Source organism: Misgurnus anguillicaudatus, chromosome 15, assembly GCF_027580225.2.
Source record: "Misgurnus anguillicaudatus chromosome 15, ASM2758022v2, whole genome shotgun sequence".
Taxonomy (NCBI): Eukaryota; Metazoa; Chordata; class Actinopteri; order Cypriniformes; family Cobitidae; genus Misgurnus; species Misgurnus anguillicaudatus.
The window spans coordinates 27851063-27874385 of NC_073351.2; the positions used below are offsets into that span (position 1 = coordinate 27851063).

The window sequence follows — 23323 nt, forward strand, 5'->3', positions numbered from 1 at the left end:
TATTTGGTTTAATCATTTGTAAATATAGGGGCGGTTTCCCGGACAGGGATTAGACTAGTCCTAGACTAAAATAAATTTAAGAGCTGTCCAAACCTAAAACAACTTGCACTTCCATATCTTAACCCTTGTGGGTTGTTGAGGCCATTTTTGGCCATTTTTGTTTTTTTTTCATGTCTTAATTTGGCCATAACTTTCTCTGTGTTTCAGCAAATGAAATGATTTTTGGTGACAAATCTTATATTTACACATATTTTAAGAAAATGCTTTGAAATTTTTCAAAAACTCAACAATATACCGTGGGCAAATTTACTACCCTTTCGGGTTGTTTGTGTACAAAAAAGCCCCTAAACTAAACGGCTGTAAAAATGTATCAGATTAATTGCCAAGTTCATAAGTGGTGTCACTGTTTGATGAAAAAACACACACAAAATTACTGATTTTCAATATAAAAAGTGATTGTGACCTTATTATCATGCATTGTTGATTGTAAGCGGATTTTCCTTTTGCTAAGAGGTAAAATTTGTCATTTTTACTGTTGATCACCATGTGGCACCATTAACCCTTTAGTAGGCCTGTGCAAAAAAACAGAGCTTAATTTATGGCTTGTACAGAAATCGCGTCTAGTTCGCACGAATGAGGCGGAATCGCGTCTTCTGCGCCGCGCCAAACGTCTCATTCGCGCCGCGAGACCTCCAGACACACATCAACGCATCTTCACATTGACTTAACATTGAAATCACTCACGCTTCACGCCTCTACCACGGCTGGTTTAAACGCAGCATAAGACTATAACGTCATTCTGATGATCAAGGAATTTGCTGCCGTAACATGGCTGCAGCAGGGGCAATTATATTACGCAGTGCCCAAAAATAGTCCCCTGCTATTGAAAGTTACCAAGGGGACTATTTTCGTGTGTTGCATAATATTGCAGCAAAATCCGAGATTATTACGCCGGACTGAGAGTTAGCCTAGCCATATCAGCCAAGAAAATCGCAACTTTTAATTTTCCGTCGATCTACGTACACGATGTAACTACAGAAGAGTCAAGTTTTAAATAGGAAACATATTTTTTCAGAGCGATGCAAATGGTCTAATCCGATTCAATGAATTATGCTAAGTTATGCTAAAAGTGATACCGCCAGACCCTGAGATCGGCTGAATGGATCCCAAAACAGTAAAAATCAAATGTTTAACTCTAGGGGAAGTGGAAAATGAGCCTATTTTCAAAAAAAGTGGAGTGGCCCTTGAATAACGTGCCTTGGTTAAAACATTATGTTCCCATGCTGCTGACGTTATGCATGGACCCACAGGTTATGGCACCGCTACACAGGCACCGCTAAACAAAGCACAGATGATATGACCAACAATAGCAAAGCAAAACAATGCATATAAAAGAAATGTGACTCTGTCAGTGAAATCCAGGCTATTAGAGCATAAAAAATTGATTTCAGTCATTCATTTCACTTTAATTTCAATGTTTGACACGACCTTAGTCAATATAAAATATATCAAGGTTATTTTTTCACAGAATGTTCTTTACATTATGTAGGATGAGTTTATGTAAAAATTAAACCTGAGTTTTCACAGAACGCTATTGCTTTTAACTAGAAAAATAAATGAAATAACAGCCAGTCTAAAAAAGATAAGTTCATAAACTTTAATTACACAGTGAGCTCTTTTATTCAGAGGACTCTTGTTGCTATGGACAACACACAAAAAGACCTTTTAATGTATTTTTACTTTGTTAAAGGTGACGATATAAATGTTCAGGAAGTTACAGAATGAATGAGCCTGTAAAGATGTGGCTGTAATTACATTTACAGTTATTGAACTGCAGTAAAGTTCTGATTCAGAGGAAAAACAACCTTCGTGTGATAACATCTAAATTAAGTGCTTTTATTCAAGTCCAAAGTATTACTTAATATGACAAACAAGCTGACTGACAACATCAATTATATAAACAAAGGATTTCAGACGTTAAATCGTGTGGAGTACACCAGCCATAAGCTCACTACAATATAACTCAAACTACTGCTTTTACTGAATAAATGCCATGGCTATGGGATTGTCTGTATAATGCTTAACATTTATAACTCATCTTTAGACATTGCAGCACCTAGAACCAAACAAAGCACTGAGGATCAATTCACTAATCCAAATAAACCTCCACAACATTCACTGCAATGACTAAACCTACAGACCTCTAACCTTCATCTAAACTCTATATAACCTCCACCCATGTACTCGCATGACAAAATAAACCCTGAATCTGGACACTGTCTGCATTCAAACAGAATGACAGCTAAAGATAAGTACAGAAGCATGTGTGACTGGAATGTAATCAGATGAGAAAACAAGTAAGAGCTGTTTGAGTCTCACTGCGGATGTCCCACCACAAACACGTTAAAATATTTGACCGTTATCAGTGCAGAACAAAGTGATCATGACACAATTGCAAAGTTCACCATCAAGGTGGTTTAATGTTTTTGCTTACCAGTAAAGAAGACTGAGAAACAGCAGAAACAGGCACACGGTCACGGAGAATCCACTCGTCTCGACTCCAAACCATTTCAGAAGGTTCCCCAACAGCTCCATAATGAGATCTGTCACTTTCAACCAGTGGCTTCCTGTACACAAGAGATTTTGCAAAAGCTGTGGTAAATGCTGTGGTAAATCAGATAAAATATTACTGTATTATAACACACAATCTCTGTTAATGTTTGTTAGTTCAAACACCAAAAATGTAACTAGCAAAGCTCATGGGTTCGCAGCCCAGGGAGCAAACACCTACTGATAAAATGGAATGCACTTTAAGTGACTTTTTTAATAGAAAGGTGTGCCAAATGCATAAATGTAAATATAATACAGTACTTTAAAGGGGACATTTCACAAGATCTTTGGTTTCCCCAGAGTACGTATGTGAGGTTTTAGCTCAAAATGCCAGATAATTATTATAGCATGCTAAAAATGCGAGGTGAGAGCAAAAATGTGCCGTTTCGGGTGTGTCTTTTAAATACAAATGAGCTGATAAAATGCGAACACTGATAGCAGTAATGGTGGTTTGTTGAAATTGAAACTTAATTGTGCTGTCAATTATTTTCTCTCTCTCTCTTTCTGCACGAGTTCTAAATGACAGTGCCGTGGTTGAATAGTGCAGTTAAGGGGCGGTATTATTATAATAAGATCCCCTTTGGACATCACAAGGGGAGCCAAATTTCAATGACCTATTTTTTCACATGCTTGCAGAGAATGGTTTACCAAAACTTACTTACTGGGTTGTTCTTTTTTACATTATCTAGGTTGATAGAAGCACTGGGGACCAAATTATAGCACCTAAACATGGAAAAAGTCGGATTCTCATGATATGCCCCCTTTAAATTGTGTGGTTGTTGGGAAGATACTGTGATATAACATTTCTAAGCCTTCTGACTATTATTCATCTGTACTGTACGTCTGTTTATAAGTGATAACAAAGAAGTTAAGGCAAATTTAATGTTTAGCACACAATGCACCAACAAATACCAAATTCTGATTCATTCAGTTGAGTTTTGGTGGATCAGTGTGTTAACCCTTTTGAGGCTGGTGTGTGACTACACCATTTTTTGAAATTATAGCATTTATTTGGGCAGAGTTACCAGCCTCTTTACATTAAAGGAGGGGCACAGTGATTGGGGCAGTAGTGACTAAGTAACTCTGGGTAGGACTCTTTTTTGCTTTGCTCAAAATTTAGGCTTTTGACTAATAAATAAACAACAACAAAACAACAACAACAACTCTATAGACCACCCACCACAACACCTTAAAGGGACACTCCACTTTTTTTGAAAATAAGCTAATTTTCCCCTAGAGTATTTGATTCTTACTGTTTTGATGGAACGATATTAATTAAATGAATTATGCAATGATATTACGCAGCAACCAAAAATAGTCCCCTTAGTATCTTTCAATAGCAGGGGACTATTTTCGGCTACTGCGTAATATCATTGCGCCTCCTGTAGCCATGTTACGGCAGCAAAGTCCTTGATTATTACACCAGAATGAGAGTATAGTTCCTATCGGCCTAGAAAATTATAACTTTTAATTTTCCGTCTTTGTACACAATGTAACTACAGAAGCGTCAAGTTTTAAATATTATTTTAGTTATTTAGGTATTAGTTTTGCATAGGTATCAAGAAAATGTAAACCAATTCTACAAAAATTTTAGTCTAGTTAAACACAAGATTGTGGGTGAAAAGGGTAACCACCAGAATAGTTCTCTTCCAAAGAAATGTATCAAATGGACTAGCTATTAAAACTTCCCTGTTTTTTTTACATCTGGAGGAACAGAAACTGCAAAGGCAAACAACACACCGCATAATCATACACATAAGAGGAATGTTTGTAAATGAAAAAGAGACCGAATCCAAACGAATGTGAACTGAAATAAAGCAAATTTCTTTCATGTTTTCAGTGTGCAAGATTCAGTTTCTTTTTTTCTGATGAACTGTGTTCATGCTCTGCACCTGAGCCCAATTAGTTTTTGTTTTTTCAGATGTGCACACGCACACTTTCTGATGTATTTCTCATTATATTTGTATAAGAACCATACATCCAAAATATTTCGTGTACATGAGATTATGCATACTCATTAAAACATGCATAATTAAAATCAAGCACCCTCAGCTAAACCTTATTATCAAAAGGATGTGGTTTTAGCAAGGTAAACACAGCTGCTTATGCATGACTATAAAAATGCTGCTTCTACAGTACATGGCAATCCACACGGGCAATAACCACCAAGACTGAAATGAAATTATTTTTTTGCAATAAATGTTGTGAAAATGCTCTTCTATGTTAGTGTATGCTAAATCTGTGTATGTGTATGCTAAAGATGAACTGCAGTCCAGAAAGACAACATCTATGGCTGCGTTCATACGATTCAGACCTTGCTACATTGCAATGCTCACCAGCTGAAGGTAAAGAATATATATGATGCGTCTCATTACGCCTGAGCAATCCCATACAAGTGCTTTATGTGATAATGTCAACAGTTTGTAGGTGTTGCTGACATCGCCACTGTGCATCTGCCAAGCAAGCTATGTACCTGGATCAACATTTTAGTTTGCTCTTGAGCGACATACCTGTCAAAGACAAAGGCTTATGTATACACTAACCATAATTTATGGTACCTCTCAAATTAGAAAGAAATATGTTGATAAGCATATACAAACCAATACACGAGACCTATGTCATAACATTGACTCTAAACCAAATCCTGAAATGTAGAAACGGTTAATATAAATAATATGAATGTCAACAATATTGTTGTTCCAAAACTTGGTGGACTTTGGCTGATATCATATCCATTTCCAAACAGTCTGAGAAGTTGTTTTTTGCTCATTTGAACATACATGAGCTAATCTGTAGCTTATAAACAGCATCAGACTTTGCACACATATAGGAGCACACAGGGTCATGTTGCATTTTAACTTGTTAGTGTGTTGCAATAATGCAAGATAAACTTTTAACAGGTATTGCCTACACTACGCATACACCAAAAATGTTTAGACAAATATCACATGCTTATTTAATAAATACAAAGAAATGTGCAAAGTCATTTTTTTGTGATTTACTGTTTTCTACATAAAATCATCCTACAGTAGGCTACTTAATGTAAAGAACATTCTGTTGAATATAACTTGATATCTGACTGAGTAAAGCAGAGATTGAATTCAAACGTTATTAACGCATATATTACTACGTCTATAAATAAAAATGACATTTCCAGGATAACACATTGCAGTAATAAAAATTATTTGTTAAAAAGACGCGATACTTTGTTAGTTCAGTCACGTCGTGTGCATAGATAAAACAGGTTTGTAATATTATTAAGTTGCTGCTGACAGTGTTGTGTACCCTTTCTCTATTGTTTTTATAGCCTATTTTGCGTAAAGAGATAACTGAGCAGTGATAATGTACTCGGGTAATAATGCTTCCGTTTGTTTAAGTAAATACGAGATAATGAATTGTAAACATTATAAGTTACTGACGATGGTAAACAAAACAGTGCGCTTACCCCTTGTTCGCAAGTAGCACTTCTTGCGACGACAGTCACCGGGATGTTGCTGGGAAATGTAGTTTTTATGCTCTTGATAGAACTACAATTATCACGCAGATGACTGTGGTACTTGTAGTTTGCTGTATTGCATTGGCATGCCATATGATATATGAATATTTAAATTATTATTATTATAAAAATAATAATAATATAAGAATATGCTTATAATTTTATACATAAAAGAAAGGAGGAAGAAATTAAAAACATAAGCATAGGTATAGTCAACTATTACCTATTTGTTACATTTTAATTACTGTATAACGTATAATGTGTTATTAATTTAACAGTAATCAATAATTTTGTGTCCTTTCACTTTTGCAATATGTATGTCATGTGTGGCCATATTCTTGCTGCATTTTAAAACATTGTTTTGAGGGTAATATCTCCATGACCCCAGCACTGCTTAATTTAGTTTCGTAAATTACAGATTATTCACATCTGTATAAATCTCTGTAATCCGATTTTGGACTTCATTCTGTACAAATTACAATGACGTCACTAAACAATTTTGCACTGACGTGACTGGGACCAGTTCCAGTTAAGAATGCAATAGTCAAATTGAACGGCTCACATTGTGGGAAAATCATACAATTCCCTTATTGCACAGTAGAATCATGTAACAGGTGCTCAGGAATTGATAGGGAATTTACAGATTTTTTTATACATGTACAAAATGCAAGATTTTATTAAACTAGATAAATCATATAAATCATCTAATCCAATTATTTCAGATGTACTTTATGTTGTTTATAGAAATTACTGCCATTACTGGTTCTTTGATTTTATGTTCTATGGTCCCTATTCGCAAGATAACATCTCACCAGTAATACGAAACACATTACCAGACCAACAGAGACCATTGCAGTTTCCAATAAAACCAGCACAATTCCCATTATAACCATTGAATCTATTGTAAGGTCTGTTATTCTTTCGTTTATTTATTTTTTAGAAGGGATGGTACAATATTTTGGTACACATTTCGTTATTACGAGGGTTGTTGAGATTATTTTCAACTCGATCGATTAGCTCGTCGTTTGATTGCATGTCCGTTTGAGCGCGATCGACGAACTCGTCGCTCGATTATATCGTGAAGTCGCTCCGCTCTCTCGCTCGCTTCTCCCCATTGCAACTTTTGCAGGCACTCACTCCACAGACATGATCGCCACCAGCTGAAGCCGAGACCTGCAATTTGGCTCTTTCTGGGAGCCAAAACACCCCTCCGGACCCGTGGAGTTAAGTTGCAGACATCTTTTCATCACCCACCCTCCCCCGGACCGACCATCAAACTGAAAACCTGGATGCGATTGTTTATTTCATCCTTTTCTCTCCCGATGAACTGGTTAAGTAATGCAGGAGACAGCAGCGATTCTGTCCGCGGCACAAGATGGCAGATTTTTATTGAGTTGTGAACAGTGCTGTCGCTTCATTTTTTGCCATGAATAACAGAAATCCTTGCACCGATGGCCCCTGTATACGAAGGTAAGACCTTCAGCCCTCACGGGTGAGAAATGAATGCCAAAACCTGCGCATGATTTACTTGCATTATTCACTCTCTCTCAGCAGAGGGACCATGCTCATGAGCTTCATTGACAATCTGTTATTATTAAAAGAATGCATTTGCTAAATAATATCAATCTTGGGTTAATCTATTATTTGGTTGTTGTTGAATTCGTCCAGTTATGAATAACGACTGTAATGTATTGTCAACCTGCTTGATCACGTAATGCTGTATTCCCCTTTTAATGTTTTACATTTGCATTTAATGTTCATTCTTATAGTATGTCATTATACAATATCACATTTGATAATATATTGCTTTGTTGCCGACATTCTCTATGATCGTATAACTTATCATTGTTAAAATAAATATTTAGACAGTAGAGAAAAGTGCATAGGTGACAGGTCTGCAAATTAACAGTTAGGACTGTAAAATTAGCAGTTACTTGCACTAACTGTTGTATCATTGTAAATATCTTGTTACACTGATAACATTGCACAGTTTAAAAGCAGTAATGTTTGTTGTAATTGAGACTAATTTAATACCGGAGAGGTTTATGTGGATACACTGCAGTGGTAAGGTGACTACCACTTGTGCAGAAATTGACCATGGAGAATATAAACAATGTTGTGCCTTTATAGCAGAATAAGTATTATTTGCTTAGTGGTGTTTTTGTTGCCTGTGCGTAATGAAATTGATTCATCAGCAGCCCAAATAGCTGTTTTTGTTCTCTTGAGAGGTCAGACACTTATGGCTGTCTCTCAAACCTCCTAAGCCGCTTACCTAGACTGTATTTTTAGCCATCATTGGTGTGCTGCAGGTCAGTGTGTGTGGGGGCTCAAAATGTTGTATATTTCAATTCTGTTTAAATTAGCTTTAGTTTATTATTTGGACAAACGTATATGAAAGTAAAAAATGCTTCCTTAATGCTGTGTTATGTCACCCTCCGAGAGTTGCAGAACTGCACTTGTTTATTACATAGATAGCTATAATAAAGGTCAGCTGGTTTTCTGTCAATTCAGATTTATATCTCTAATTAATTATCTTTGCACCCTCTGCTGGTCATATAGCAAAGACCCTGTTTGTTCTGCAAAAAGTATTAAATTTGGTGATTTAACTTTACAATTGCATTATAAACTCCAGTTTAAGCAAGTTGTAACTTTTTCGACTTGCAAACTGTTTGTAACACTTTTTTTACATACTATTACATGATTTATACATATGCAAGATTTGTCTGTCTGTATTGTGGATGAATAGCTACAGTAATTAGATATATAAATAGATATTTTTCTTTCTTGTGGCCCCTTGAGGTCACCTTGTGGGGCATCTTGAGACTCGGTTCACCCATCATGACACTCTGGAGATTTGATCTGGCTGTTGTGTAAACAGCATCTCCTAAGGGAGGCCTTGACAGTGCCATGATCGCAAACAAAATCATCACAGCTAGTTAAAGAGACAATCAGCAGGTCTTTAACCTCTCTATTCAGTCAGATCATAAGATGTTAAAAGAAGCCAAAATAAGGCATGCCAATCTCTCTCTTTTCCATTTCTGTTTGGGAACTTTTTGCTTACTGTTTAAGAGATTCTGCATATTTGTACATGCAACTGAACTCGTAATGTATAATAATTGTTAAGCTTGTCTTTTCTCGTGGCTTTATTTGCTTGAGCTATCACTTCTCCTTGAACACACATTAAAAACAGATTAAAGCTTGAGCAGATTTTATGACTGCTGGCCGTGCTCGTTTAGCATTTATTTGTGGACTTCCCTTGCTCTTCGCATGCCTGTCGGATGCGAGTATCGAGTAGTTAAAGCTCGTGCGCGTTGTTTGGCTATTTCAAACCAGTAAAATCAGCTTGTAAATAAATATCTGTTACTGCTCCAGTTTAGGGTACGGACCGTCCATGGAGACATTTGTAAACCCAGTCATAGTAAGAGCTCTTTGTTGTTGCACTGATGTGTCTTTGTGGAGTGATGTGCAGGCTACTACGGCCAGATCCGATACGAAAGAGTAATCTGGGGCCAGAGGAGTCTTGGTACCTGGTTGATATGTTGATAAATGCATGATGTAAGGACCAGGACAACAATTGTTGGGCTTTGTAAAGATAAAAACTGTTAGAATTAAAGATACCTTGAGCATTCATTACTCGTGACCTGATTTTACTTACTTAACATAAGGTAGTTCAAAATTAAACAGTCAACAGTTGCGTTCCATTACTTCAAATTATGCTAATTGAAATTGAAAATATGACAAATGGAAACATGTAAATTCTGCAAAAACTTTCATATATTGCTCCTATTGCAACTATTTACTGAACTATTTATGTTCAGACAAGCTGGTTTTTCAGGCAATTTGAATTAAAAGGAATATATCGTAAAACTGCAATGGAAACAGGTTCAGACATATGTAAAAGTCACATGATGGTTTTTTAAATATGGGAATTGCCTACTATAACCTCTCAGAAATGGCTAGTACATAGTAGTATAAATGGCTTTCCTTGTCATTAAAGTGCACCAATGGTCTGATTCACGATTTTACATTCCCTGGGTGTGTATGTGTGTATTAGTTAACGATATGGTACATACCCCAAAAGTAAACAATGATGCGAGTAAAAAACGTAAATCTTTTTTCTTGGACTAGAACCTACACACGGATTGTAGGCAACCGTTTACTCACTGGGATTGTTGATGTAGACAAGACCGACATTATCATAATTCCTCCCGCTTGGACTCACAGCCTGTCCCAGCAAGCGAAAATCTAAACGTTGAAATGACGGCTAACTATAGACCCAATGTAGTCCGGCTATGAATAACCCACTTCTACCCTAAATAACCTTGAATTTAGTTACATGCCATTTTTGCCAAAATAACTTGAAGATGTATGATATTTCAACATGTAAGCAAAGTCAACAGGTGTTCAAGGGATTTGCTCTTATTTTTTCAAAACCTATACATATTGTCTATTCTTGGGTAGACGTCTATTAGACTTTCACTAACAGCCTAAATTTAGCCTTGTTTAAGTCAAAATTGCTTGCTGGGTGTAAGTTAACTCCTGTTAGCAGCAACCGAATCTTTAAAACATGGTAAGGAGCGTCACATTTCCGGCTGACGTCAAATTCAGACCAATCACAACGTACAGCTTAGCTAGCCAATCAGGGACAATTTTGTACAAAATCCATGCGTTTCAGGAAGACAGGGAAATCTGGAGCTACAAAAATGTACGTTATGTGTAAAATAATGTGTTTTTTTACCATAAACCACGAAAACACATTGAATTATTATACCAAATACACAAAATAACGTTGTTTTTAGCCATGAAATAGGTGCTCTTTAAAGCTTGGATTAAATGCCTGCGTCTCCTTCGAATAAAAACAAGTTTGCTGCGTATATGCAAACTTAACAACATCCGTTGCCGTGACTTGCCATGACGAGAGAGGAAAAATTGTGTTTCAGTCACATAACATCGGTTAATGGAAACGCTGTCTTTTCGCAATAGCTTTGAATCAACATTTAGAAAATATCGCAAAGGTTTTGTGCAAATCTGTAATGGAAACAAGGCAAATTTGTTGGAAAAACTTTACCCACAGTTTGAGGTTAGTCTCCACTAAGCTGTCTGTGTCATAAATTTCATAACGCAACTTTTCTAAGCCGTCACTGTTTTGTGGTAGTTGATGTGTCTGATTGTAACTGATGATCTTAACCCAACATCCAAGGTCAATGCCAGTCCAGCACTGCAGAGAATTGCAGGAAAATCTATAAATTCTGAGTTCATTAGCCCAGGCTGACTTTGCATTGTTGCCCTCTTGGTTGAAAGTAAATGCTTTGCGAGCGTTCTTGAGGCATTGTCGCACCAGTCTCTCTGGCAGAAATGCTTGATTCTGTTTGCTATCCATTATCAATAATAAACAGAGGCTTGGTCAGTGTCACTTTCAGAAATAAAAGTTTCCAGTCCATTATTCTCGTAGAAGCCCTTAAAGGTATTTTGGCCTGAACGTTGGTCAATAAAGGAACCACAGCCCTTACAGAATGTGATTAATCTGTCCACATCATATGCTTTTTTTTGAAGCCTGAGGGACATTTAAGATCGCAAACCTTCGGTGAGGAAATCGCTCACAGGTGTGCTTGTGGTACCCAGGGGAACCGAATTGTGGGATATGGGGGTGAATTGGTTAATTGGGTCTGTCCTACGGACACAAACCAAAAGTGCATGGGAAAGGTGGTAGTATGTGTTATTGACTTCTACCATTTTGCTCATAACCTGAATTATGGGATTTTATTATTTTTGAAATGCATTGTGATTGGCCCATATGCTTTGCTTTGACCTCATTAATTTGTTAGGTAACTGTAGTTCCCAGTTTAAATGGCCAATTTGCCGTTCTTTTTTGGTCATTGCGGTATGCTTAGCAGATATCAATGAGAGAGATGCCAATAACGTTAGCTCGAGAGCTCTCGCCACATGCACTTTTGGGGGTAGGTGAGTTCAACATTGATTTGCAGCCTTGCAGGAAGACTGAAGAATCCAGCTGCAAGCCTCTTTTGTTTACTTCACAGCACGGCCATCAGATGTGATGCAGCACCAAGGGCATTATTAGACAATGCTGAGTGTCATACCTTGCTACTCCCACACTTATCTTGCAGCACTCAGGCATTATGGGAAATGTGGCATGTTTACTTCGTAAACAAAAGGTTTTGCATTTAGTTGCTAGGCTGTGTCAACATAGTGTCATTAAGTGAGGTAAATATGTGGCGATGAAATGCAAAAAAAAAAAGGAAATACAGGAGTCGGATGAGGGAAGCTTACAATTTTTTTTAATCACCACAAACAGGTCTGTTTTTGATCCGGCGGGCTTGGTGTGCATTTTTTTGTTCAGGGTGGGGGTCCGACTGGCATGTTTCCTTTGATCAGATATGAGAGGATCAGTTCACACTGGGGTCTCTCTCGGTTGCATTCTTCCACCAACAAAGGGAAATGAAAGGGGGGCTTTTTTCACAGTCGCTGGATTTGCGGGGCTGTAATCACATGGCAATTACTCCTTCATGAAGGACACCATTCATTTCGCCTTCACACCTATGGTTACAGGCACCAGGGTTCATATCACCAGCCACTGACTGATGGAATTCAGCTGCTATTGTGCAGTGCGGTTCATTCATATCTCAGGGCTACAGTTATTAATTCCAGTAAAACACACTACTGCTGTGAAGATGAATTGGTTGGCTACTTGGGTTGGGAATCTAAAAACCCCTTTCTTATTAAGCCTCGTTGTTTTAAGAAAGAAATGCTAGAATCAAATGCAGAACATCCGCAATATTCTATCATGTGAATGGAATGCGTTAAGAAATAATACTTTTTTTTTTTTACAATTTTTATCAAAATGAGTCACAAGCGAATAATTTTTCTAAAATGGCTCACTTACTGAATCAATGAGAGTTTATGAATGAATACTCAAGTTTTTAAGACCAACAGTGAATTTACACATTCTTGAACAATCTCATTTTACAAGTTGACTAATTTGCATGTATTTGTATCATCCCATTTTTATATGTTTGTACAATCTGCTTTCCCCTAGAGGCATAAGGTTTAGGGTTAGGGCTTTATTATTGCTTTTATCTAATAACACTGGTCTTCAAATTTTGAGAAATTATCAACCTCAGAGATAAAATATGTTACATTTTTTTCATTATTTTAACATTACAACATATTTTAATTAGATGATTTAGAAATCATGTGATAAAGGTGCTTGTTGGCTTAAGGTACATTCACATTGTAAGCGACTAGCAGTAGCAGAGCGACATGATCTCATTGATTTCAATGGAAACTTGGCGGCATCCGGCGACACGAGCGACAGTGACGGTTGACGGCTGGATGTGCGTGTTCAGTCGCGCGTCAAAGTTGAGAAATGTTTAACTGTATGCAAATTATGAGTGACATTCGGAAGCAACTACCAACGAGAACAAAGTTGTGGAGTTCCCGTCATCCATTCACATTATAAGCGACCATTCACATTATAAGCGACTTTGTCGCTGTGTGTCGCTCGTCTCTTTCAAAAGAGGCGTTTCTATATCTGGTTGTCATTAACAAGTGTGTAACATCCACTCAAGTAACTGACAAGAGACAGATGACGTAAACTCCCCTGCTTCGTTCTCATTGGTAGTCACTCCCGAATGTCGCTCATAATTTGCATAAAGTTAACATTTCTGAACTTTGTCGCACGACTGGACACACCTATCCAGCCGTCAATGGTCATTAGGCTTGTTTGAGATGAGCAAATTCTGCGCAGAATCGATCACTGGTGATCTGCGCAAATGCATGCCGGTAAGAAAAGTGTCCGAGGGCGGTCCGCCTTGCTCTGATGTCACGCTGACGTGTGCCAAAAAACTTGCGCGATGGTGTAGCGGGATCATCGGATTCTGCAGTTGGGTGCAGTTGCTCTCCACCAACTGCGTAGACGAAAAGCATGATGGGAAAAGACTTGCTGACGACACAGCTTAATGCTCATTGGCCCGAGGATGTCAGCTGATGACTTCTTAATTCTAAAAACTCTAATTCCTGTAGTAGTTTTTATATTAATTCAATTGTTCTTTACTTATGACATTTATGTTTTTAATGAATTTTTAATGAAGCTCACATGTAATCCCTGACCTGCCCTCATCTTATATTTTTATGTTCAGATTTGTCCATCTGGAGATGAGTTATATTGTGCATGAGTGTACATGGATAAAACGGGGGGAAATTAGCTCACAGTATATTGGTCTTTCAGTAAGCTCTTTCCCTCCCCATTCTGTTCATGCCAGCCTGTTGGAAGCATGTTGTTTACGCCCTATATAATCCTATTGTTGTCTAGAAACCCCAATGACTTTGGGCATTTGGCATGGCAATGCGTAGCTACGCCTGGCCTGCTTTTTAGGGCTGTAGTGTGCATTCTGTTTCTGAACTTGAAGTGGGGGTATAGCTTTGAACGTTTTCATAACACTGTAGCATACCCGACACTCCTTTGGGCTGTTATAGATCATATATAGATGACTGCTCATTGGCCTGCATGGAAATGAGGTTTCTTCTTACAGCTCTTTGCATGATACCGAGATAAGAAGTTATTCAATATGAATCAGAGGATGCGTGAATCATTAGGCGACGCAACAACCTGGAAGGAACTAGAGATTTAGTAACTAAACATACTACTTTGTTTAGGCTTTGTTTAGGCCTCCGCTCCTTGATTCAAATCGTGGAGAGGACAGGATGTTGCTAGCCGGATTTAAGGAACTCCCATTGCACATTAATTGCTAGGCCACGGGTTCAACTCAGAGGTCCTTTATAAGCATTTTTCAACAGCAGATTGTCAGAAGAAGAATAGAAGGACGTGCAGTGAAAAGTGCATGTGAAGAAAGCGATTTATCTGTATTGTCAATGAAGAATTCAGTCGCTCTAATCTCAAGGCTTTTCATTGTCTACTCCCCACCTTCTCATTCCCAAGTTCTTGTGTGCTTCGTGAATTAAAAGCACAGAACAGGTCTGCAGGTAAATCTCTCTCTCTTCCCAAACACACACACACAGACATTGTGAGCTTTGGCTGCCCAGCCTGACTGTGGGCTCTTCACAGATGGCTGCAGGTACCGTGACACGCTTGGCTGATAACCAAAGGACTTCAAAGCCCCAGACAGCCAGAACAGAGCAGAGAGAGTCTGCCCCACTTTTGATGTGCGCCCTGAGGAGAGAGAGAGAGTGAGAGAGGGACACTGGCGCCCCGACAGACCAGAGCGCTCTTAAGAGCCGGAGATGAGCGGCCCCATTGCCCCTTAATGAGCTCTGCTCGAAAACCCATCACGCTCAGACACACACAGGTCCTCTTTGTCAAGAAAGCTATATCGGTTAAAGAAAAGTTCTGGTTAACCTGGCATAGCCCTGTTTTTAACACTCAACCATATTTAAATAAATAAATATATTTAATTATGATTAATATCATAACGTAGGGGAGAGCGGCACAACCTAACGCTTTTTGGTTTTGGCTCAATCATGAAAATAATATTTGAGTTTGATTCATTATATTTTTACAAAAGCAACACACACATCTCTGCTACAAATGAACATTTGAAGTTTGTTTCTAGTACCATTTTTGGACAATTACACCAAACGTGACAGAAGTGCAAACGTTACAACTTACCCCATAGGTGGCGTTAATTGTAACAGGCAGGGGGTTAGTTGTAACACTTGCTAAAAATTAAGTTTGCAGGCAAATATTTCAATACTATTTTGTCTATATACTTGAATTGGATATTGTTTACATATCTGTCTATAATAGACAGATATCCACACTGTATTCATCCAGCCCTTTTCTAACAATAGTTCAATTATAAATGGATACAAATGGCTAAATATGTGAAAAAGCAGCACAATTATGACAAAATTGTAATAAACATACTACAGTTTCAAAATGAAATTCTGAGATAATGAGCATGAAAGTCTGATTTTAGCCATTTATTTTATTATGATTTCAATCTTTGACGTGACCTTATTTAATCAATATTAAAGATATGGAAAAAATTGACACACGATTTTTGATAAAACAGGCACGTTTATTTTGTTTTGTTGGCAGCGGCGAGAATTATGCTAAAGTTAGCGGTTTTCATATCGTAAGTGCTGAGGGGTTAGTTGTAACACAGAGTTACAATTAACCCCGCTGGTTCAAAATATTTTCAAGCCCACCAAAAAAGTTGCTAAGAGCTGCAGACATATTTCAAAACGATGCTATGTTTCAGTCAACAAGACACTGATTATATGACATAGCAGTGGATTTGGTATCTTACACACCCAAAAAGAAACCAAAAAAACATATAATGGAAAAAAATTACTGGCATGCCACCAAAACACTCGTTCATCAATGACTCTCTGGAAAAACATTATTCATCTCCAATAATTTGCGGGAGATTGTCTTTTGGCAGTGTAAAAAAACATCGGAAAAAGAAAACGCTCAACCTTTTGCAGCAGTGTAAACAGTCTACAACTAACCCCGTGTTAGTTTTTGCCCCGCGCACCCCTACTCTGTGCATTAAGCATTTGCTGATAGATGTTTGTCAGTTTTTAAGAATCGCACAAAATAAAACCCTTTAGTTTCAAATATCTGTTAATCTCCCGTGCGTGAAGTATGCTATGGATTTTGCTCCATATGCTCTCTCTGACCGCGCTCTGAACCAACCCATCGCTCAACGCACACTCGAAAGAGGCAGCCGGAGAAAGGGAGGGTGTTGACATGGTATCGTCCCTCCATCCTGTCCTCTGCTGGGGTGCATCCTACAGGGCCCATATCTTGGAGATTAATAATTGAAAGGGTGCTGGTGGGTTGCTGGCAAGGTTTAGTTGTGCGTAGGCTGTAACCTTTGTGTGTGTGAGAAGCCCCGAGTCAAGATCAATGACACATACAGGCCTGCCCTCCCCTCGGTGTATCCCATAACCCATCAGATCAGCAAGCAGAGCCTCGAAAATCTCTCTCTCCCTTTTCTCTCCATATCTCGCTCTATCTCTGTCTCCAGGAAAGGCCAACCGCTGACCTTTTGCTATGAAAGCATGGCCTTTGACGTTTCAGGGATTGTTGTTTTTACCTTGCAAACAAGAGGCATTGACGGCACTAGGGAGGGAGAGCGAGACTGAGAGGTCAAGTTGATGGATCTGTCTGTGACTGAAATATGCTTGCGCCGTCATACTTGATACAACATGTATAGAGAGTATGTATAGATTTATTCCCTTGTGGACGTTCTCTTTCATGTGTCCTGTTGTGCTTTGCCTTTGGTGGCATGGGGAGGCTGACTAGATTAGAGGCTTTTCTCTTTGAGGATTGGACGCCAGAATGTCTCAATCCATGAATCCCTTTGGTACGGTGCCGTGGGGACATTATTACCTCTTGCTCTTAACGAGGCTCGGAGACAACACAAGTCTCGACAATAAAGTATACGTGTACCCTTTTGCCTGCAAATACTGTAAGAATGTCAGTCACGTGTTTGTGGTATATAACAGAGCTTTTCTGTCACGTTTAAAAAGACCAGAGCATTTTTTAGCTATGTAACGGAGAGAGGCAGAAGTTTGTCGAGGATTAGTTTGGAGGTTAAAGACAGTTCACCCAAAAATTTAAATTCTGTCATCCTCTTCTGACCTTCCTGTCATTTAAAATCGGATTTTAGGAGTTTTCCAGACGAATGTCTGTTAAGTTCCAATGCAAACCAACAAATAATAAATAATATGCAAACTTCAGACATTGTGTATTGTGCAGGATTTTCAACAGTTCACATGTCTTTCCGGGACCTCTCAGATTCCAGTCATTGGCAGTGTTGATGAACAAAAAATCAAACGATCCCAGAAAAATCCAGGATGCATTTTCTGTGTATTTTCAGGAATGTCTGTGTGTCTGTGAAAGGGCTTTTAAGTGTTTTGAACATTTTCATTTTAGAGTGAACTGTTCCTTTAAGGTGTTTATGAGGTGTGATGTTAACGTGAGGGGCAATTTGGCACTGTGGTCTGAAATGCCTCATGCGGCTGTCGGTGTTAAAGCCATGTGCCTGAACTCATTTGAGAGGTAGGGATAGACTCACAATAGCTTGATGCTGAAGAGAAAGCAGAAGATGGTTGGGTTGAAAGCTTATCACAATCAGACACATGGACTGTGTGTGTGTGCGCGTGCGTGTGTGTGTGTGTGTCAGTCCTTCACTGGTGTCATTGGTTATTCTCTGTTATTGCCCTGTTGTCCGCCATGCACTCAGCGCTCAGAAACAAACATGTTTTGGAAACAGTTCTTCGTGGATTTGCCATTGGCCTGCTGCTGGAGTGATCGCATCTGACTGCTTCCTTAGCACTTTAATGTGATTTGATTTAGAGAGACGCCCCTGCTCGGATCTGTTTTAATGTGTGTTTGTAAATATGCATGTTTGTCTGTTTGAGAATCTCAGATGGGTACGTCTTCGTGTTTGCCCGAGCATGAAGCGAATCACATGGCCTGTCATAGATACAGTATATACTTTAGTGGTAATAGATTTTACAACAATACAAATCCACCCAAATAATGCATGCATGGTGCCACACAAAAACTTTTTAATTTCTTTCTACAAATTCTGCCTACTTTTTACAGTAAAAAACATGACAGATAGATAGACTTAATTTTAATGTTTAACAATTGCGGTTCATTAGCAGTCATACACAAATAAATTTTAAATACACTTTATAAATGAATAATTACATACAGGTTTGAAAGAGAACAGGAACAATTATTTTAAAACTGAATAAAAAGCTAATTAATAGATGTAACTGTAAAATAAACTATTTAATATATAATATAACATTTTCTATAATTATCTATATTTTAAAATTATTCATTTTTTTCTTTAAAATCCTTGAGGCTAGAAAAATGTTTTGTAAACGCAATTAAGGAAAAAAACGCTAATTCAAGAGCTCTGTCATTTAATTTGTCTTTTCACAAAGGTCATAAAGGAAATGAAAATCTATGTCTTGTGTATAAACTCATACATCATCTTAAAGCCACAACCAATTAATCCACCTAGACAGACTCTGATGGAGTCATGGATTACATTATTTTCAAACTTATTGTTGTACGCTATGTGTGTGTACATGTTGTTCTTTTCGTTCTGTCCAGGCCTATAATTTCATTCTTGCCTTCACAGAAAATGTCAGCTGGTTCTGCGATCTGATTACTCATAGTTTATGGCTTTTGCTGAGGTATTAATATGTTATATATGTTGTTCACTTATCACTACCGTCAGTGCCTGGCGGGACGCCAGTCTTTGTTTTTAGATCTCTCTCCACATCGCTGCTTTTTCCTGCTTCAAAGACAACATGAAACAGCGTTGCAGCTTATTTTACTTCTGTGTTTCTTTCAGTGGTTTTCTTTAAGTACTTGACAAATTGTGAAACAGGATATTCAAATTGTTCTCAATATTTTGAAGTCATGTTCAAACTTAAAGGGAAAATATTCTGCACTTTTGAACCTCTTTTGAACACCCTGACATCCACTTTAAAGAATGTTGGGATGTTTAAAGTCTGTGTAAAGTTCGATATTAAATGTTTTCTCAGGTTGTGACACCAAAGAAAAATGTCATAACCACTCAGACAAATTTGAATAATTAAAAAAAGCCTAAATAAAATTAGTTATGGAAATCGTGGAAAAACAGCCAGGATTCTCTCCTCTCAATAGGTGGGGGCGTGTCTGCTGTCAGCGCTGAAACCACGCCCAGTTGCAGGAAATCTGCCGTCTCTCTCAACTTTCAAATACAGCTACTATCTGAATAGATGCCTGCATTTGTTTTAGGAGCGAGGCATACTCAGTTGCTCCAGTCGGTCATCAAGCCACCCTTTTAGCCCTGCCCGAATAATCCGGATTAATCCTGATTCCAAAAAACTGTTTAATGATGTAACTCCACAATTCAGTACTACTTATGGCGCTTTTCCATTGCATAGTACCCACGGTTTGGTTTGGGTCAGGTCGGGTCAGCTTGGTTAGCTTTTGCATCGAGTTTAGTAACACTTTAGAGTGGGAGGGATTATAGGCGTGTTGTTATATTTGTGCTGCCTACTGCTGTGACATCATGTGAGAGCGTCGTTGTACATACCCATACATTAATTTATTTCTCAGTATGCCACAAAATTAAAATTGACCACCAAAAATAGATGTTTGCACATCATGTTTATCACGATACCTTTGTCTCACATGGCAGTTTCTGTAAAAAAACACTCATGGTGTCGGTCGGCTCGCTCCGCTGAGTCTCAATTAAGTTGCATGTAAGCATATATGTGGATGTTCGCATCGTGAATGTGCCGCCACAAACTGCAAGTCTGGAAAAAAACTTATGGTGTTCCTGATTTACAGCCTGTGGATGTTTTTCATCACTAAAAGGGAGTTTGGGAACTTATAGCAAAGCACAGATGACAACATGTTTACTCGAGACAGCGCAAGCTAGCATGAAGGTAAAGCTAATCTTTTACATTATAGTAATGAAGCTGGTAGTGACGATTCTCTCAGACCAATCGGTGATCTACAGTGTTTTCAGATGACGTTTTTTGTATCAGCTCGGGTCACTTGGAACCCAGACCAAGGTGGTACTAAAAATAGTATTGGGTACTACGTACTGCACCCAGTGGAAAAGCTCCCAAAAGTAAGCTGACCCAAACCGAGGGGTACTATACTATGCAATGGAAAAGCACCAATAGTTCACAGTAGGGATGCACCGATAGGATTTTTTGGGCCGATACGGATTTAAACAGACAACTTCTGGCCGATATTAAACACTTTTATACAATACTATACAGTTGGTCTATTAGCTAGTTTATTTCTGCATCAAAATATTTTAACTGAACATGGATTGGATCTAATTAACATTCAACTGACCAACATAATAAGAGAGGCACAAATTAAGCTAAAACAAATATAATAAGACAACATGACAACCTTCAAAGGTGGTTTTTGCTATTCAGCATTTCTTTTATTAACAACATTAACTAATTTTTTTATATATAATGGATTTCTTTGATTAAAATAAATAATGCCAGTGCTATTGCTTTAAACAGAGTATAAATATTGCTACTTCAAAAAAAGTTGGACTTCTTTTCCCCCACTAAAGTGCAGTCTGTTTCTTTTATTGTCCAAGACATTTGAGCCAGCTCAACAAAAGTTTTCTGTTGGTGCTTAACTATAGTGCACACCAGAACATTAAATCATTTTAATTGAACATGCAACTCATTGCCTTTATGCGGTTAAGTAAAAAAACAATCGGTATCAGCCTTTCTCGTGCTATTGCCGATATGCCGATGGTTTCAAATTCATAAAAAATCGGCCGATAAATATCGGTGGCCGATACATCGGTGCATCACTAGTTCACAGTCTTTGCAACGTGTTTCAGCAATACATTTGTAACATTTATAATGTGTTAAGAAACAATTTTCTGAAATAACTTTACATGGACTTTAAACCCATGGTTGGTTTCTGCAGCCTACCTTTAAATAATTTTCTGCGAAGGAGTTTATGAACATTAGATTTCAAGCAATTCATGTCAAAAGAGCAAGAAGAAACATAGAATTAGGAAAATCCCAATATTCCATGATATGTCCCATTTAAAACATGAGTTTAAAAATATTCCAAAGCTTGTAGAGGTCGGCCACACACAAACACATGAGGGATGTATGTTCTGGAAGAAGCGCTTGACTGTAAGGACTTTGGCGTATTAGCCGTGTCTGTTTATCTCTGTGTGGTATTCTCCAGAACAGCAATTTGCACAAAGATTATACTTCATGGGAAACACAAACTCTACCAGCGACTGACAGATGTTCTGAATTCCAGAAAATCACATGGTGTTAAAGCAATAGTTCATCCAAAAATAAAAACCGTGTAATCATTTACTCACCCACATCTTTTAGAGGAAATTACCTGACGTAACATAAAAACGTTTTTTCCATCCCCTTCCATGTTTATTATATAGAAAAAAATCAGCTAGGTTTTTGTTCCATTAAAGTAATAAAAGCCATACGAGTTAGGAATGACAGAAGGTTAAGTATTTTTTGTGTGAACTATTCCTTTTAAGTTAAGGTAAAATAAAAGGCTTTGGTGGCCTGGATCTCACTTTGACATGTTCCACCTAAGCCCCTTTTGGTAATTTTAACTTGTTCTGCGATTAAAAAGAGTTGTTTTGGCAGGATGAAGAATCAATTTATTAATCCGGGTGTCGCTTATATCGCATTGATCCGTGCCATAACCACCACAACTGCAGGATGTTATCTGTGTGTGTGTTGTTGTTTATACATGTCATGCAACAACGTGTATGAATCTTGTGCGTATAAGCCTGACTTGGCTCTGTGGTTAGACTTTGGCATGTTGCTCGGGTCTTGTTCTTTGAAGTGTCAACAGTGCAGCAAAAACCTGCAAAACAAACTTTTGCATGCTCATGAAATGCACACTTAACATAGAGACAGTAAATTTGCTAATGGTTTGTTAATATCACTCAAACATTTTATCAACGTAATTGAAGCATATACATTTACCTCGCTACCAGTTGTGTAGTATTGGGGGTGACTTCAGAGTATTGATAACCACCGTACTACTTACTGTGGTTGTCTGATAACAAGATGGTACAAGCTGCTTCCTATCGGGTACTTGTCCCTAAACGTCTCTCTTCTTAGGGGCTAGTGAAGGGTATTTGTGGTAAAAAGGTATGAAGTAATGGTTGACAAAATGGTTCTTTGGACACCAAAAATGGCTATTTTATGGCATCGCTGTGAAGACCTTTCCAGCATTTTTATTTTTAAAAGTGTAAATGTTAAACAAGACACAAGATTGAAATGATTTTTGCAGTGTTCTGGAAGTTCAAGGAGTCCAAGAAAAAACAAAGTGGACCACTGTATTTTTGTGAATATAAAAAAAGAAAATTATTTAGTAGCAAATTATCCAGTTAACCCACATAGTTTGTTAAATGGTTTATAATAGTAACACTTGCTGTAGAAAATGTTAATTTGTTGAGAAACATTTGCTGAGACTTATAAGGACTATATATCAAATCTATAGATGCTTTCTCTATGTGATAAATGTCCTTTCTCAAACACACTCGCAGCCCCGATAAGCAGTCATTTACAGGCCTGTATGTGACAGTGTTTGTCTCTAACTCTATTATATCACATGACAGTGGCTTTAGTCTCCTGCACTCCCAGCTGCTATGCCCTCTCTGTTCCCCAACACCCAGACTGAACCAC

At 38.0% G+C, this 23323-nt stretch overlaps 2 protein-coding genes across 5 annotated transcripts in view; one reads left to right on the forward strand and one right to left on the reverse strand.

The window, feature by feature from the left end:
• tbxas1 (thromboxane A synthase 1 (platelet)) overlaps positions 1 to 6117 on the reverse strand; it is an 87372-nt gene extending 81255 nt beyond the window's left edge. For 2 of the 3 annotated variants that reach the window (XM_055174205.2, XM_055174203.2), the window contains exons 1-2: positions 6056 to 6117; positions 2495 to 2627 (exon numbers count right to left, since the gene is read on the reverse strand). In XM_055174205.2, the coding sequence (XP_055030180.2) occupies positions 2495 to 2595 (101 nt within the window). In that variant the 5' untranslated portion in view covers positions 2596 to 2627; positions 6056 to 6117. Of the gene's footprint in view, positions 1 to 2494; positions 2628 to 3272; positions 3334 to 6055 lie in introns of those variants that run through there. The other variant, XM_055174204.2, reaches the window with a different exon arrangement.
• A 1060-nt stretch (positions 6118 to 7177) lies between these two features.
• hipk2 (homeodomain interacting protein kinase 2) overlaps positions 7178 to 23323 on the forward strand; it is a 127294-nt gene continuing 111148 nt past the window's right edge. The window contains exon 1 of one of the 2 annotated variants that reach the window (XM_055174864.2): positions 7178 to 7576. In XM_055174864.2, the coding sequence (XP_055030839.1) occupies positions 7558 to 7576 (19 nt within the window). In that variant the 5' untranslated portion in view covers positions 7178 to 7557. The remainder of the gene's footprint in view (positions 7577 to 23323) is intronic. The other variant, XM_055174863.2, reaches the window with a different exon arrangement.